The 15516-nt window shown below is 39.1% G+C and overlaps 2 protein-coding genes across 4 annotated transcripts; both read right to left on the reverse strand.

Annotated features, from left to right (window-relative positions):
• Positions 1-157: 157 nt before the first annotated feature.
• On the reverse strand, positions 158-8608 carry LOC122862057 (thrombospondin-type laminin G domain and EAR repeat-containing protein-like). Its single transcript, XM_044167254.1, has 13 exons — positions 8101-8608; positions 6451-6674; positions 5493-5863; positions 4975-5065; positions 4708-4864; positions 4456-4587; positions 4300-4370; positions 3699-3860; positions 3374-3581; positions 3041-3273; positions 1305-1483; positions 1076-1177; positions 158-796 (listed from the first exon to the last, which is right to left on the reverse strand). Exons 1-13 carry the CDS (start codon positions 8183-8185, stop codon positions 643-645), a joined length of 2169 nt encoding a protein of 722 aa, XP_044023189.1. The 5' UTR covers positions 8186-8608; the 3' UTR covers positions 158-642.
• A 1984-nt stretch (positions 8609-10592) lies between these two features.
• On the reverse strand, positions 10593-14981 carry sumo3a (small ubiquitin like modifier 3a). Of its 3 annotated transcripts, XR_006374624.1 has the most exons (5): positions 14784-14940; positions 13789-13917; positions 13550-13621; positions 11954-13323; positions 10593-11767 (listed from the first exon to the last, which is right to left on the reverse strand). XR_006374624.1 is itself a non-coding variant. In XM_044167256.1 (4 exons), the coding sequence occupies exons 1-4, from the start codon at positions 14802-14804 to the stop codon at positions 13261-13263; spliced, it is 285 nt and encodes a 94-aa protein (XP_044023191.1). In that variant the 5' UTR covers positions 14805-14981; the 3' UTR covers positions 10593-13260. The 3 variants fall into 3 exon arrangements, 2 of the variants coding, with proteins under 2 accessions (XP_044023191.1, XP_044023192.1); XM_044167256.1 differs by having other exon boundaries at positions 10593-13323; positions 14784-14981; XM_044167257.1 differs by lacking the exon at positions 14784-14940 and adding an exon at positions 14416-14706 and having other exon boundaries at positions 10593-13323.
• Between the last annotated feature and the right edge of the window lie 535 nt (positions 14982-15516).

Genomic DNA, 15516 nt, shown 5'->3' on the forward strand with positions numbered 1-15516 from the left:
TCACCAGGTATTTGATTAGCCACGAAATTATTTGGAATAAAAACTTGTGTAGCCTACATTTGATCCTGCAGGGTATCTTTGCTACCCTTGTTGTTACCCTACAAGCTCTAAATGAACATAGCCGAAGGTTAGCCAACTCACAAACAACTCTTGCATATAAACATATTAAGTCTGGTTTATTGTAATTTCAATAATTTACTGTCACTTTTTATATATAATTCATGCAATCAGAGGCAAAAAGCAATGATCAGTCCATGAGAGAACACACATTCAAGTTAATAAAATGTTAAATACCATTAATATAAAATGTTTTTACAGAAAGATAGAAATGTTGCAGAGGCTGTCTTGAGTTGTATTAAATTCTATCAGAAAATGCACACAAATAGATAGACATATTCTCATATAAATATTGTGCACGTGATTTTCGTGTTTAAATTAAGTACATCAGTTGTTATCTTAGCACCAACTGTCAATGTTGTGGGGTACCTGTATGCATGGCTGGTCAATATACCAACTTTTATTTATTTATCAAACATTATTGTAAAAATGTTCTCACACAGACACTTACAAAGAAGGGCAGCATGTACACACACATAAATGCAGTACACAAAGCCACATGCACACTTTTTTTTTTTTTTTTGCCTAGTAGGTTTTTAGCTTGAACACTTTGGAGAGAGGCACTTTGGCACTAGAGTAGATCAGATATGTTTCTCCTTTAGAGCTGAAAAACTCCCAGTCACTGCACCCAATCGTTGGGAGCCAATGAACAGGAACAAAGCCTTCATATCCCTGCCACCTAAAAACAAACAGAGAAGAGGAATCAACTCAAGGGTGCATTTGCATCTGCTTTAGGCTCTAGACCTCTAGACCTCTAGACCTAAAATATAGCTGTCAGCCAGTTCCTAGTGAATCCTCACATGTCGAAAGTGTCGGTATGCTTTCACTAGTCTGGCTCGCAGGAGGAAAATAAATCTACATTACAACAGTGTAGGTGTATGTCTCAGCACTAAGCTAGAGGCCCATCAGAACTGATTCATTATTTCACTGGGATGGATGTTTTTGACAAGTTGAGTACCTGTAGAGAACGCTGTTGAGAGAGTATGATTCTCCGTCAAAGGAGTTAGCGACAACAAGAAAATATTCCTCCCCGAGGCTGAAGAACTCCCAGTCCACTGCACTAGAGAGACAGAAGAGGTATGTGGTGATGACGAGAGGCAGCCAACAGGTTATTACACAGGTAGTGTTCTCACGATCTGTCTGTGTGTACATGCACCTGGCATACTATAGTGTTTGCACATCTGTACCTATAGGTGACAATATCCTGGAAGCGGACAAACAGCTGTCCATTCATGTCGAGTTCGTAGATAGTGGAGTTGATGGCATATCGACTTGGTCTGTTACCATGAAGTCTGTGTCCATTGGCAACAACTAAGAAGACTCTACTGCCAATCTGAAACATTTCCCAGTCTGTGGCGCAGAATGTCTAGATTGACAGTGACAGAGAGAAAACATCCTTAAAGTGTGGTAGTGTACTTAACTTACTTACAGTGGTGGAAAGTGACAAAGTACATTTAGTACTGTCCTTAAGTACAATTTTGAGGTACTGCATTTATTTGACAGCTGGAGTTACTAGTTACTTTTCAGATTAAGATTAATTAAAAAATGATATATCGTATCTAGTTGTAGCCTCCTGCCATGATTCAGATTTCTGAGTTGTTAGCAGTTCCACCAAAGACATATTTTAACCTCTAAACTTCTCAGATGGTTTCATTTAAATGATTGTTTGAGGCACAAAGAGGTAAAATTATTAAATTATCCAATATTTCACAAAAAAGTAAAGATTAACCCTTGGCCAAGGGGTTAAGGCGGCGACCATGAGCCACAATGTCCCACTTTGCATCCAAAGAAAAGTCCAAAAAATGAATACATATTTGAGAAGCAGGACTCATCTCATGACCCCTTAGATTTATTTTGTGACCTTTTGGAGGGACTCAACCCATAGGTTGGAAACCACTGGCCAAATTATGTACTGTAACTGTATTTAAAGTAGTTAAAACTAGCTCCACGTCGACCAGCTTCAACAGTAAAATGCTACTTACACATTGATGCATCTTTGTTAATCTGATAATGTCATATATAATAATATATCACTCAAAGGGGCAATTTTTCTGTGGAATGAGTACTTTTACTCTTAATACTTTAAGCATATTTTGCTGATAATACTTTTTACTTCAGTAAATTTTGAATGTAGGACTTTTACTTATAATGGAGTATTTTTACATTGTTGTATTGGTACATTTACTTAAAAGATCTGAGTGCTTCTTCAACTTCTGCTTGCTTAAATATAGAGAAACAGCTAAGAGAGTAATCCATGTAAGAAATGCCAAAACTATGTACTTTCACTAATTTCTGGATGATTTTACGTGATTAATTTCCACCTGCCCCAAGGTGTTCTTAAGGATCCTCACATCCAGCTGTGGAGTTCCCCTAAATCATCTCCTTATGGTTTCTCATGTGACTATCAATGTGTCAACACTCTCTCTTCAAATGTGGCTAAATTCAAATATATGATTCACTATCAGTTACATGTCAAAGCACTGCTATCGCTCAAGCAAATCATGACAAACCACAAGTTCTATTTTTGGCCCTGTCTTAAATATTCCTTGCTTCCCATATCTCTTTCATTACCCTTTTATCTCTCCCCGTTTGTATTCCCTTCCTTCTGTGTGTACAGACAAGATGGTTTTTCATACTCATCTCAAAGATACAGATCTCATCAGAGGAAATCAAAGCTCAGCGGCTGAGTAGATGAATGCTATGGAAATCATGCAGCAAAATGCTACATTAAAGTGTTATTAAGCCTAATTTCCACCCACGCTCAAACACCTTCCAAATGTTCCCTGTATTGTGGTGGGGTACCAAACAGATGGGGGTTTTTTAAATTAAGGAAGTGAGTGATATGAAATTCTCTTGAGTCTTTTCAAGCAAATTTTCAAGGCCAATTACACATTTCTTTTGCTGTTTTATGTTCACCACATACCTTAATTGTCTGGAACACCTGGAAGCTTCCACTGACCCAAACGTAGATGACTGAGTCTACAGAAGTGGTCACTCCATCAAAGGCATTTGCAACCACCAGGAAATGGTACGGACCAACTGTGAAGAACTCCCAGTCGTAGGCCCCTGAGGTCGGCAGCATCTGGTGAACCTCAAAAGACTTTGTTAACCTGTTCCATTTGTATATCACACTATCTATAGTGTGATTATTATTACCTGGAAGACAAACCAGAAAGAGAGAGAATGCAATTGAGTTTAATTTTTTGCATATCTTATGCCAGGAATTCTAGTAATTTGATGGATATTTAGTTTTTACCTTGTCTATGATTGGCCACAGCGAGATAGGTTTGTCGATTGATGTTAAAGGCCTCCCAGTCTCGTGCACAGTGGGTCTGCAGAGTCTGGAACCGCACAAACTGTTTTTTTTTTTTGCTCCACTTGTAAATCACAGAGAAGTCTGTCTCTGATTCTTTGTTAAAATGCTTGTCTGGCCCTCCGCCAGAGTTAGACACCACCAGAAATATCTAGATCAAAGTGACAAAACAAAGGGAATGTCAGTTCTCCAAACAATTTTTTACCAGGTGGATATATGCAAGTGCTCGATTCATATTCCATAACCCATCTCTTCCTTTTTGTCATACCTTCTTGCCCATGCTGAAGTGTCTCCAAGCCAGAGCTTCATATGTGCTGATATTCTGGTAGAGCTGGAAACCTGTGTGGCTCCACAGATACACAGCAGAGCCAGAGACTGTTGACCGATGAGCCATAGCAGCCATCAGACCCATGCCAGGTATCTGGAACACCTGAAGATTGGATGAAAAAAACCTATGAAAAAAGTACTTTTTGGACAGCCAGATTGTATAAAAGAAGGACATCACAGGATGCTGAAAAGTAAAGCTGTACAAGAGTTTATGTCAGAAATCTTATCAGCCAAAAGTGGAACAGAAAAACATCAACTACAACCAACTAAGATTGGACTGATTAAACTTCAGGAATGGACACCTTTCTACTTAATTTTGTATAGCTGAATTTGGTTTTTCCTCATTTTGTATTTTTGTAATCATCTTGTGACTCCATAGATCTATCTCGTGACCCCCTATGGGGGTCCCCGACACCCGAGTTGGGAACCACTGGTCGTGAAAAACCTTTGCGCCTTTGGTTTCCAAGTACAGAGGATCCTAGCAATAGTATAGACACCACAAATATATGTAAATATAAATTTTTTACAAAGTGGAAGGATACCTCTACATCATGTGTCTCTGAGCTGGTGGTGAGGACCTGTTCTTCCAACACATAGTCGAGTCGTTTATGATCTAAATTGATGGAGAGAATTTTGTAAAATTGTCAACCTAAGCTGAGTAAAAACTTGCTCATGAGTGGATGGTTGATGTTTCTCACCCTCTAGCACAGCGATCCACACTGTACCGTCGCAGAGGTAGAGGCCTTTCCTAAGTGGATTGAACCACAGTTGGCCTTGTAGCAGCTCTGAGCATGACTGCTCCAACCCCACAAACACTTGCTCCTCTTTTTCTGACAGTTCATGATCAAAACACAAAGCCAAGCAGACAATCAAAGAGGCAAGGAAGCAGAGAAACATACGTAGGAAAGCATACTGTATCAAATGTCTTGTAAATTGCGTCTGCAAGTTACCATAGGAAGACAGATGGCCGTCACCCTCCCTCCCCATGACAGGCAGGTCTGAGAGAAATGGTGGTACTGACAGAGCTGCTAGTTGGGGGTCGGAAGAGGGGCAGATGTGGTGGGTGGCATCCAAACCTGGCGACAAAACCAGCTGTCGCAACAGACCCTGTACACAGGGCAGCAGATAAGAAGGAAAAGATGTGACTGTTTTAGAGAAAACAGTGGTTAGCAGCTTATTTCTCATTAAAGTTAGTGATGAGGAAACATAAGTCTTACTGAATACAAGCCTTTCCATCTCCCCCGACTGCCAATGTGGAATCTCGATCCCTGAATGTTGAGGTCTGAGGGGAAAGGCCTGGAGGGAACACTGTTTTCCATAAAAAGACATAATTATTTCTAATAGCTGAGGTAAGTTGTTTTGCTTCTATAAATGAACTAAAAGTCTTAAAGTAATTAAAGTAGTCTCTTCCATTCTTCTGTTTTTAGGACTGAGACAGGAATTGTATTATATAGGCACTGAATGGGGGCTGATATTCCTCCCTTCAGTGCGCCAGAGGGAGTTTCCACTAAAACCCATCTATCACATACTGTCAGGCCACTAGGATATGGCTGCAGGGTGTAAGCAGATTTGGAGCAGTGCCATTGTATTATGGTGAAGGATCTACTGTCCCTCAAGGGAATTCAGAGGGAACAGGAAGAGAGTATGGTGGGAGACAGACAGTGTACCCCACCCAGTGAACAGAGACCAGAGAGAAGCAAGCACATAAGAGGAACAAAACAAAAGATTAACTTACATTTCCAGTGGTGGCCTGCAGTCCACTGTGAGCCTGACATGATGAAGACCAATTGCTAAAACCAGAGTGTGCCACTGGTTATCAGCCAGTCGGCCACCTCGAAAACCCCAGTGCTCTATGACCCCTCCGTGACCTCTAAAAAGGAAGTGCAGACGTTTTCTCGAGAACCTCAGCCCCAGGATGATCCGTCCACGTTCCTCATTACTCTTGACTCTCTCCTTCTCCCTCTCTCCATGTTGCTCTTCTCCACTGGTACCCCGCTCTTTGTTCCTTTCCAAAATGTTCCCTTTATTGTTCTCCTCTTCCTTCCCCCCCACCCCTCTTTTCTCTACTTTATTTGGCTCCATCAAAGAAAAGATGTATTCATTTCTCTGAAAGGCAAATGAGAAAAAACACTTAGACACACTATGTTTGGCAGTGGTGGAAAGTAACATTTAATCAATACTGTTCTTAAGTTCAATTTTAGGTACTTAGAGCTGCAACAATTATAATAAATAATCATCAGATAATGAAAATAATTGTTAGTTGCAACCGTACTTGTACTTTGCTTGAATAATTCAATTTTATGTTACTTTTTACTTCTTCTCAACTATTGATTTCAGAGGAAAATATTGTACTTTTTACTTCACTACATTTATTTGACAGTTATAGTTACTTTTTACTTTACAGATTAAGAGTTTAAAAACCTGTTAAGATCTTATAAACTACAGTACATTATTATACAGTATATACAACTACCCCAAAATATATAAAATACTTGAATGCATAATGAACACTTTTACTTTAGATACTTTAAGTATATTTAGTTGATATTAATTCTATACTTTTACTTTAAGTAACATTTTGAATGCAGAACTTTTACTTGTAATCAAGTGTTTTCTCATTGTGGTATTACTACTTTCACTTAGAATGTGAGTACTTCTTCCACCACTGGCGTTCAGCACCGGCTGTTGCTCACCTTTGGCACATTGGGAGTGACTTTTAGTGTCACAACAATAGAGAATTCTTTGGGGAAGAGGTTGCAGTTCACCAGCAGCTGGGAAGAGGGAAAGCTCATGGAGGTATGAGGGCTTGAGAAATGTACTCCCCTCACCCCTCCAGCCTGCTTCATGTGAACCCCTGGTACAAGTTTGGAAGGGTCCCTCTCAAGGACAAAAGACAGAAGATCCAGAGGGAGCAAATCTGCAGACAATAAGCAAATAAAGAGGTCAGAAAGATTGTTTTACTGCTTGAGCCTTTTTATGCATAAATTGCTATAACTACTATAAACCAGTTGGGTTGGGGTCGGGACCCCCTAAAGAAAAAAAATCTGAGGGGCTCTTGGACAATTAATGGGATAGCAAAGAATCAAAAAGATTACCTGCTAAATTATATTTTTTTATATTTTTATGTTTATATCTATTTTTCAGACTTTTCCACAGGTTTCTAAAGATCATTAAAACTAAACAACTGAAAAAGGGATAATCACCCATGGTCACTGGTGGAATTTAAGTAAGTGCATTTACTTAAGTATTGTACTTAAGTACAATTCTGAGTTTGCACTATATTAGAGTATTTTCTATTCATGCTACTTTATACTTTTACTCTTTTACATTTTAGAGTGAAATTATTGTACATTTTACTCCCACTACAGTTATTTGATAGCTTTAGTTACTAGTTACTTTACATATTTAGTTTTTTTATGATGCTTTGTTATAAATTTAAATACTCTTTTCTTAATTTAATAATTTTAAATCATTTTTAATAATATTGAGGTTTGGACTGTTGGTTGGACAAAACAAGCATTGTGAAGGTGTCACTTTGGGCTCTGGGTAACTGTGTCCAAGCAATCAATCAATTAACTAAGAAATAGCAAACAGATTAATCCATAATACAATTTGAATGATATAACATATAGTAGTATAACAGTTACAGGGGACATTTTTCTGCATTCTCCTGATAATGGGAGCACTTTCCCAGTGTGATATCAGTACTTTTACTTCAGTAAAGGATCTGAACACCACTGCTCATAGGTTAATAAGTAGCAAACAAGTAGACATAGCTTTGGTTTAAGGGGACACACGTTATATAGATTGGGAACAACTGCCATAAACGAATAAATCAAGTAATGTCATAGCATGCTGGGGGGGACCCCCAGTGTGTGAGAAATAGCCTAGGGTGGCATTGGAGAAATAGAAGGTTTTATGAAGGGTTGTTATTAAGAAAGACACTCTTTTGAAAGCAAGAATAATGGAAGAGAATTGCTTCAAAATTGACGAGACATCGTATAAACATGCACCCTGTTCGACCTGATATTCTGATGTGTATCGGATTCTTGTGGAATCCTAACCACATCCAATGTCTGTACTTGTTTGTGGATGTTAATTTAAATTAATATTGCACGCAATACTGCACACACAAACACTCCCACTGCGCTGTAAGCAGACGCAGACAGTTGGAATTATCCAAAAGAATTTTAGCTAGAGGGGTTTCCCAGGTTTTTAGATGAAACCGTAAACCATTCAGTGAATAACCATTAACTGAACATCAGATGTGTTAAAATGAGCTGAGGGAATAGACAGTAAAGCTGAAGTTGGGAGAGGTAAAATAGAATAAAATGTTACAATACCTGTACAGTGTCTCCATGTGCCTGTGGTGGTGTCAGTGACCCATAACCCCACAAGAAGTAATTGCACAAATATCAGCGATGTCATCACAAAAAGCCTGTTTGTTCAGTTGCCAGCTGGAACAAATGTCTCCATATTGCAGGTATTTCTCTATGTAATGCTCCCTTTGTCTCTATCTTAAGTGATAATTCACACCAGACTGTGTTTTCTTCATATTGATTCAAGTGAATATTTTCAGATCTTCCAACTCCAAAGAAAAATGTTTAGTCAACAAACTGTGTTGAAACTCATCAAAGCTATGCAGACTATCTAAGATTCACATGTACCTGAATAGTACAAGTAGACAGTCCCAGAGCATCTGTGCTTGGAGAGAAATCCATTAATCTGTGTGGAGAATCCTGCACCTGCAGCTCCTTTTAAACACCAGAGCCATGCAAATTACTAACCAGCCTGTCATTCATACTCCCTCAACCGCCTCTGATGACACAGACCTGCCAGAGGGGTGAGCTGCTCCACTCTGTGTGTGTGTGTGTGTGTGTGTGTGTGTGTGTGTGTGTGTGTGTGTGTGTGTGTGTGTGTGTGTGTGTGTGTGTGTGTGTGTGTGTGTGTGTGTGTGTGTGTGTGGGCGCAGACTGACTGACAGACAAGTAGACAGACAGAATATTTTAATGTGAAACTTTCTGTCAAAAGACAAATTCCTCCAGACATTCACTACATGAAAGCCCCCCTCTCATTTTAATTAAAAAGCAACCTAAAAACAACAGCAGCACATATGTGACCTTTGGTCCACTAATGGATAGATGGATATGAGCTGTGCTATTATCATATTAGCTGTTATCCCATAGTTTATTACCCGAGAAACCGAGGTATGTGCATGAACCCAGATGTGATATTAAAGTCTCAAACCAGGATGTTTTCCTAAAAGATCTGCAAATAAAATGTGATGACGTCTCAGGACAGTGAAATTAGGCAAACACTGTAATGACAAAGTACCAAGAGGGCCTTCAAATAAAATTTGCAAATAATACTTTTATTGCATTTATTTTAACCTGCTGGAATTGGGTAAATCACAGCAATTGGAACTTTCAAATACTTCCCTAGCAGTCTCTAGGGAAGTTTTGATTATCCACAGTCACCCGACAATTTAATAACACTTCAAATAACTTGATAGAATAATTTTACAAAGTCTATTTGAGCCTGGTATGTTGTTGTCTACTAGGCAAATAATCAGACTGCGTTTTGAGAGATGTCGGCATCTCAGCTTGTGTCAGAGCTCTCTGAATCCTCTCATCCACCGATTGACACATTTACAAGGCAAATGCACTCTGTCTCTCTTTTTCTTACCCACATTCAGATCATAGACTGCACAAAGATCAGGATACAAGATATCAACTCTGCCTTGCTCTTCTTTTCCTTTATCCATTCATTAATCTTTCTTCCTTCCAGGCATGGCATGGGGTGCTCTCTCCTGTGTGGTTTCAGACGGACCTGTTCGGATGCAGAAAAGTTAATGTAGATTGTCCTTTCATGCGCATGCTTTTCCTTATTCCTGGTTTGACTCATGAACTGCTGCTATTAGTCTTATCACTGTTCCAGTTGTACTGAATGTAGCCATTCAGTCAGTGTATCAGATGAGATCTAAGATCTAAGGTTCTAAATCGGGCATCAGGTGATAAAGGACGCCCTGGAAGTTAATACACTCTTTGAAATAATTATCACTTGGTTTAATATGTTAACATATCTTTTTTTAACCTGCTTCACTCAATTAAATGAACCTTTGTCTCTCTAAGTGAAGTATAAAGTACATTTCTGTTTCAGGACCACTAAGGAAATAAGTTATTTTAACTTTTTGTTTTTTTTATCCAGTAACTGTTTTATTGCTTTTTATAGTTTATTTTGATTCATATTGTGTTCCATGTCAAATTAAATGTGCTTTTTTGTGTTTTTTGGTGAATATTTTGACAAGTCAGTTATACATAGGTTGTTTTATGACAGAATTAAACCAAACCAGACATAGACATGAGATTATTATAGTTCACTGGCACCACCTAGCTGTCTATTTTCTTCAAGCCACATGTGGCGTTTCTATCCACAGTATTTGCACACACATTTTTTAACAGGAAGGACCCCAGCAGGAATTGAAACCTCATCTTTCATAATGAACCACACATAAACTATATATAATTTAATGTCAGCCATGTTCTGACAAGTGACAAAATGTACAGTATACCAGGTAGCAGTGAGGTTAAATGGTTTTAGACCAATATGTCACATGACCAAAGCTCACAGGTCTGTGCCTTAACACGTTTAAGACAGGCATGGTGTTGTGTACTCGCCCTATTAAAGTAAAATGCATATATTAACAAATTCATTTTTTACCATCCTGTATGTGGGGAAAAATATCCCTAGAGATAATTGTAAAGCATTAAAATAAACATTACATTACCCATTTTTGAATGCACAAATATAGAATAATGATGCACATGACAGCAAATCTGAGTACCAAACTATATTTATTGTATACAGTAGTAAAAGACCACAAATAATGTACAAATCAGTAGAGAAACCAATAACATGACAAGACCTGGGCCCCGTTCTTCGTACATTGCATCGTTTAGCTCGTATGTCAGCCAGCTCAAAGATCTTTGTCCAGCTAACTCAGTTCTTCAAATGCAAGTGGAAGGTTGATTTGTTGGTCTTGATAACTGTGCTCTTATTTTGTGAGAAAGGGAAGCTGAAACCATGATTCCTAGTTGTGATTGGCTTGTGCAGAGGCACGTCTTCAAGAGTAATCACAGATTTAGCATGTCTCTGTACAACACAATTTTGTCAAATGCTTGTTGTTAATGAATGTGGGGAAAATGAAAGTTGGGTAGTCCTCTGACAAAAACTTGTTTTATATTCAGAGGGGCCAAAGTGGAAATTAGTGAATATTTCACACAGCAGGTGGCAGTACAGTGAACCTTTTTTTGAACTTCTGTCATATATTCATTCAGAAATGTGGAATTGACAGTTTTTATTATATAGAATGATACAAAAATACAGCTGACAAACATGATACAGACTACAATTGAATTACTATTTAAAAAGAACAGCAGCTTTCTAATGTGGTTGAGAAAAACTACATTTCTTAAACATGACTTATCTTAAATGAGACTAAAGCACGTGAAATTCATGAGGCCAATTACAACTGCAACCCATATTGCATCTCTTTAAATACCACATAATGCAAGAATTGAATCTGTATTGCAAATGTCTAAATAACAGTGATTCATACTATGACAAACAAAATTTTGATTTTTACTTGTACTTTAGTGTGTATGACTACTTAACTCAAACTCTGTTCAGTTGTGACAATACTGATCGATTGGTGCCTCTAAAGAAAGGTGCAGCCTTATCTGAAAATAAATAAAAATTGGTAAACTTAAAAAAAGGGCTGTTGTGATGCAACTCACTCTGAATAAGCTCGCACTTTAGCAGGTTTTGAGCGCATGGACTACTTTACTTCAGCAACAGATACATTTTAATCAACAATCAAGTCAAGCCAAATCAGTTATCCGCATACGAAGAACAGGGCCCTGTGGGTACAGAACACTTAGCTCCCAAACTCCATGGTTGGCCTCCCTGCCCTCCTCATATGCAACAAACTGCATGCATCCCTCTCCGAAACTGTAAAATATTGGAGACACTCATCACCACTTGAGATATCTTCACTGCTCGCAACACGGCAGTTGGGTTTTTGAACAAATTGCCTGCAACTTCTGACTTTTATACACACACACACACGAACAGCTCGACAGTTGATATAGCAGTGAAAAGTGTCTTCAAAATGTGTTAACAAAAAAAGATACTGACTTTTGTTGAATATCCTTGCTCAAACTGGAGGCTGCTCCTCTTCAAAACACATCTAGAATCAGTTGTCCCGTCAGCCTACATTCGCAAGGACAATACAAAGATGAGACACCTGACCCCCATACAATGCTGAGAAACGACCTTCAAGCACCCCCACCCCACAATTGTAAAATCTACAAGCAGAGCCGTTTGTAAGAATACCATAGGGACTGGCCACTGGCCCGCTTAATCAGAAAACAGGGAAAGCAAAGGAGTTATGTATCCCACGTTGAGAGACTATCCTTACAGTCAGACCCCAACCAACTTCAATAAAGGATGCACCTCAATGGTGTAAATTACATTTGCCTCCCCTAACAGGCATTTGTCTGGATGAGTGAATAATAGTCTGTACCACGGATACCCACAGAGAACCTCTCTCAATTAGTAGAAGTCAAAAAATAAACAAATAACATTAACGAAAAACAAACTCCCTTAAAATTTGACAGTTTTGACCTTGCAGTTGCTTTTAGTGATCCAAGTACATTAAATATGAAACAGAAATTCGATCTTCGGAGTATTGGCCCAAGTCCCACAACATTTATCTAAACATCCACTCTGATACTTCTGTACAGAAAAATCAACATGCCCCCTGGGTGTTAATTCTTAAAAAGAAAAATCAAAAAAATACAAAAACATTGCAGAGCTCTTTAGCAAAAGCACCTAAAATGCAGAGATAATTAAAATACCTTTTTGACAGAAGAGCAGGAGTCACCATTCAGACAAAAAAAAAAAAAAAAAAAAACATACAAGAAAGCGAAGTGAAATGGAAGGCGGGTGTGTATTAAGTTCAGATAGTGCTTCCACTTCAAAACAGTTTCATGCCCACTGACTGTGACCCCTGGACAAAAACTTGCAGAGCCTCACATTTGACCCCTGATGGATGAAAACTGCGACAAACTACAGAGTACTACGCTTTCACTGGAGAGTGAATGAGAAGCACTGACAAACCAGGAACAGCAGTGACGCGCTGTTGGTCCAATCACAAGCCTGCGGTGCCAGAAGGAAATGTTTTTCTGATTAGCCAGCAGAGAGACTGTTGACACACACAAAAGTTCAGTCCTGGCTGAGACAGTACATAAACAGCTGAGACCCCTCCCCACCTGACAAAAAACCATGACAGACATCTTTAAACTGAAGGAAAAAAATAATAATTATAATAATAATAATAATAATAATAATAATAATAAGCTGAGAGGAGCGCTGGGGGGGGGGGGCAGTGACGGTGGCTGAGGGCGTGGTCTGAGGGTGGCCGTCAATGAGGTGGGGAGGGCTTAGCAGTGCCCGCCTGTCTGCTGCTGGAATACATCTATGGTGTCTTCATCTTCCATCTCCAGCTGAGGGGGGCAGAGCGAAAGAGGTTCCAGTTAGTGGATATAAACAATAACAGGTAAAATTATGCAGTCAATGTTGAAAAAATAAATAAAATAAAACTGAATACTTCTCTGAAGAATTCTCTCCAATAGCGACAGGCTTCTCTAGTGTGTTAACATCATGTAGAAAGATAATTTCAGTGAGGTTTAAGAGAGAATGTAATGGTGAATAAAGAGCATAATTGCTCACCTGTGCAGGTGTATCCGTCTCATTGATAGGCTGTCCATCAAACCTGAACCTGATCTGCCTTATTGCAAGACCCTGCAAAAGCAACACAACACACATTTAGATGAATCCATGTGTAAAGGACGTTTGGTACAGGATTGGTCTAGAAAGGTGAAGTGTGCAACTATGAATGAGGTATTACAGCAAATCCAAAATAATTGTATGTTATTTGAAAGGAGGAGTCATTATGGCTTTCAGCTCACCTGTCGTTCACAGTATGCCTTCATTAGTTTGCTGAGGGGTGTGTGTCTTTTGATTTTGAACTGGACCACCGACCCATCTTGCCCTGCAACCTTGAGGTTGATGTGATCGTTCTCAGTCTTTACTCCCTCCTGCAGAAACAAAAAGGTGTTTAACGTCAAGTAAACCAGTAGGTTACAAGTAACAGAGATGCCACAAACATTACAGTAGAGCCACAGATACACTAACGTTACTTAAAAGAGCACTGCCATCATAGACGTATGCTAGCCAAGTTAACAGACTGTAGCTACATATAGCTCACAACTTTAAAAGAACAAAGTACGACCATGATGTCTGGTGAAGGAATATGGTTAAGTTACATATTTTCGTAGATATTTTAACCAAAGAACAAACCTACATTAGTCATAATAATACAGGCAGGTTACAATATGTTGCTTCAGACACAGATGCTAACGTTAGCATGATTAGCTTCGGGCTAGCTGGTTGGCACGCCAGCCCCTTTAAGTCCGATGCTGTGTTTAGCTGGCGGCTAACGCTGCTAGCAGTTTTGTTTTGTTGTACTGTGGCCAAACAAGAACCGACAAATTAAAAACAGCACCACTACATTGGGTTTTAAACGGATGCGTCACCTCCATTAGCGCTCTTTTGTCGCTGCTGCAGTTGCGGCGTTGCGGACATAACGTGGTCCCGTTTCGACAAAGAAAAAAAATCCGCAAATGACAATCATGGTGTAATTGGCCTTTCTGCTCACAATCTTCGAGACCCGAGTTAGTAAGACAGAATCACACCTATCTACAGCTAAAAAGCGTTGTGTGAGCGCATGTAAATGTCAATATGGATGTGCGGGTACTCATTCATTTGCGAAACAAACATTGCGCCGATTCAGAGAAACGTGCAAACCAGGCCATTTTAGATTGCACATCTGAGAAATGGTTTGGCAGGAGCTCGACTGAACCATCACTACAAATCCACAGCTCTTTAAATATTGATATCTTACCTTTGGCTTTTCCTCTGACATCCTGGTTGTATTTCGTGTGCGGATTTTCAGAATAATCGGTTAATTGAGCGTTATTTGTCTTTCTGGCGCCTTCTGTCCTCTCTTCTCCTCCGCTGACGGGTGCGCGCTTTGGACCGCTGTTACAAATAAACGATTGGCTCGGAGAGGACCACGTGACCTCTAAACCGCGGGAGCGCGGACACGGGAGCGCGCACATATGCAAAATACTCGATCACGCGAACTGAAGAACCTATGAATAACCTAGGCAATAATGCTGTGTCAAAACCTCTGGATACTCTGCACAGCAAACCATCTGTGCATGTATTTGTATTGTAAATATTTACACACACACACACCTATACATAACGTTGAATTAAGTCACAAAAAGAAATCATAATATTAAGAGCTGCTTATACAACATATTGTTGTACAAGCAACAATCTCAAATTCCCTACTATACACACACACAGGAAGAGTATTTACTGATAAACCAGCAAAAAAAAAGTTTTAAACATGTATTTTTTTATTTTATTGGCACAATTCCTCAGCCGCTAACTGTGCCTTTTTAACAGTCTGTATGAGAATACATACAGGGCACAAACGCACATGGCAAGAGACTAAGCTACCTTTTTCTGGTTTGAAACAGAGAGGTATAAAAAAGTAAGGGTAAAGTAAAGTCTTTGGGAATTTCTTATAAAGCAAATAAATTTTTTCAGATTCCATTTTAGACGTC

The sequence above is a fragment of the Siniperca chuatsi genome, linkage group LG15 (genome assembly GCF_020085105.1).
Source record: "Siniperca chuatsi isolate FFG_IHB_CAS linkage group LG15, ASM2008510v1, whole genome shotgun sequence".
Classification (NCBI taxonomy): domain Eukaryota; kingdom Metazoa; phylum Chordata; class Actinopteri; order Centrarchiformes; family Sinipercidae; genus Siniperca; species Siniperca chuatsi.

What these genes read in the sequence shown, in the direction of transcription:
- LOC122862057 (XM_044167254.1), bottom strand. Translation starts at nt 8,185, where the DNA reads ATGACATCGCTGATATTTGTGCAATTACTTCTTGTGGGGTTATGGGTC. An exon ending in CGGCCATCTGTCTTCCTATG is followed by an intron (nt 4,588 to 4,707) that starts GTAACTTGCAGA and finishes ATGAACTGTCAG; the next exon opens with AAAAAGAGGAGCAAGTGTTT. An exon ending in CTCAACAGCGTTCTCTACAG is followed by an intron (nt 797 to 1,075) that starts GTACTCAACTTG and finishes GTTTGTTTTTAG; the next exon opens with GTGGCAGGGATATGAAGGCT.
- sumo3a (XM_044167256.1), bottom strand. Translation starts at nt 14,804, where the DNA reads ATGTCAGAGGAAAAGCCAAAG. An exon ending in AGGCATACTGTGAACGACAG is followed by an intron (nt 13,622 to 13,788) that starts GTGAGCTGAAAG and finishes TTGCTTTTGCAG; the next exon opens with GGTCTTGCAATAAGGCAGAT. An exon ending in AGACGGATACACCTGCACAG is followed by an intron (nt 13,324 to 13,549) that starts GTGAGCAATTAT and finishes TGCCCCCCTCAG; the next exon opens with CTGGAGATGGAAGATGAAGA.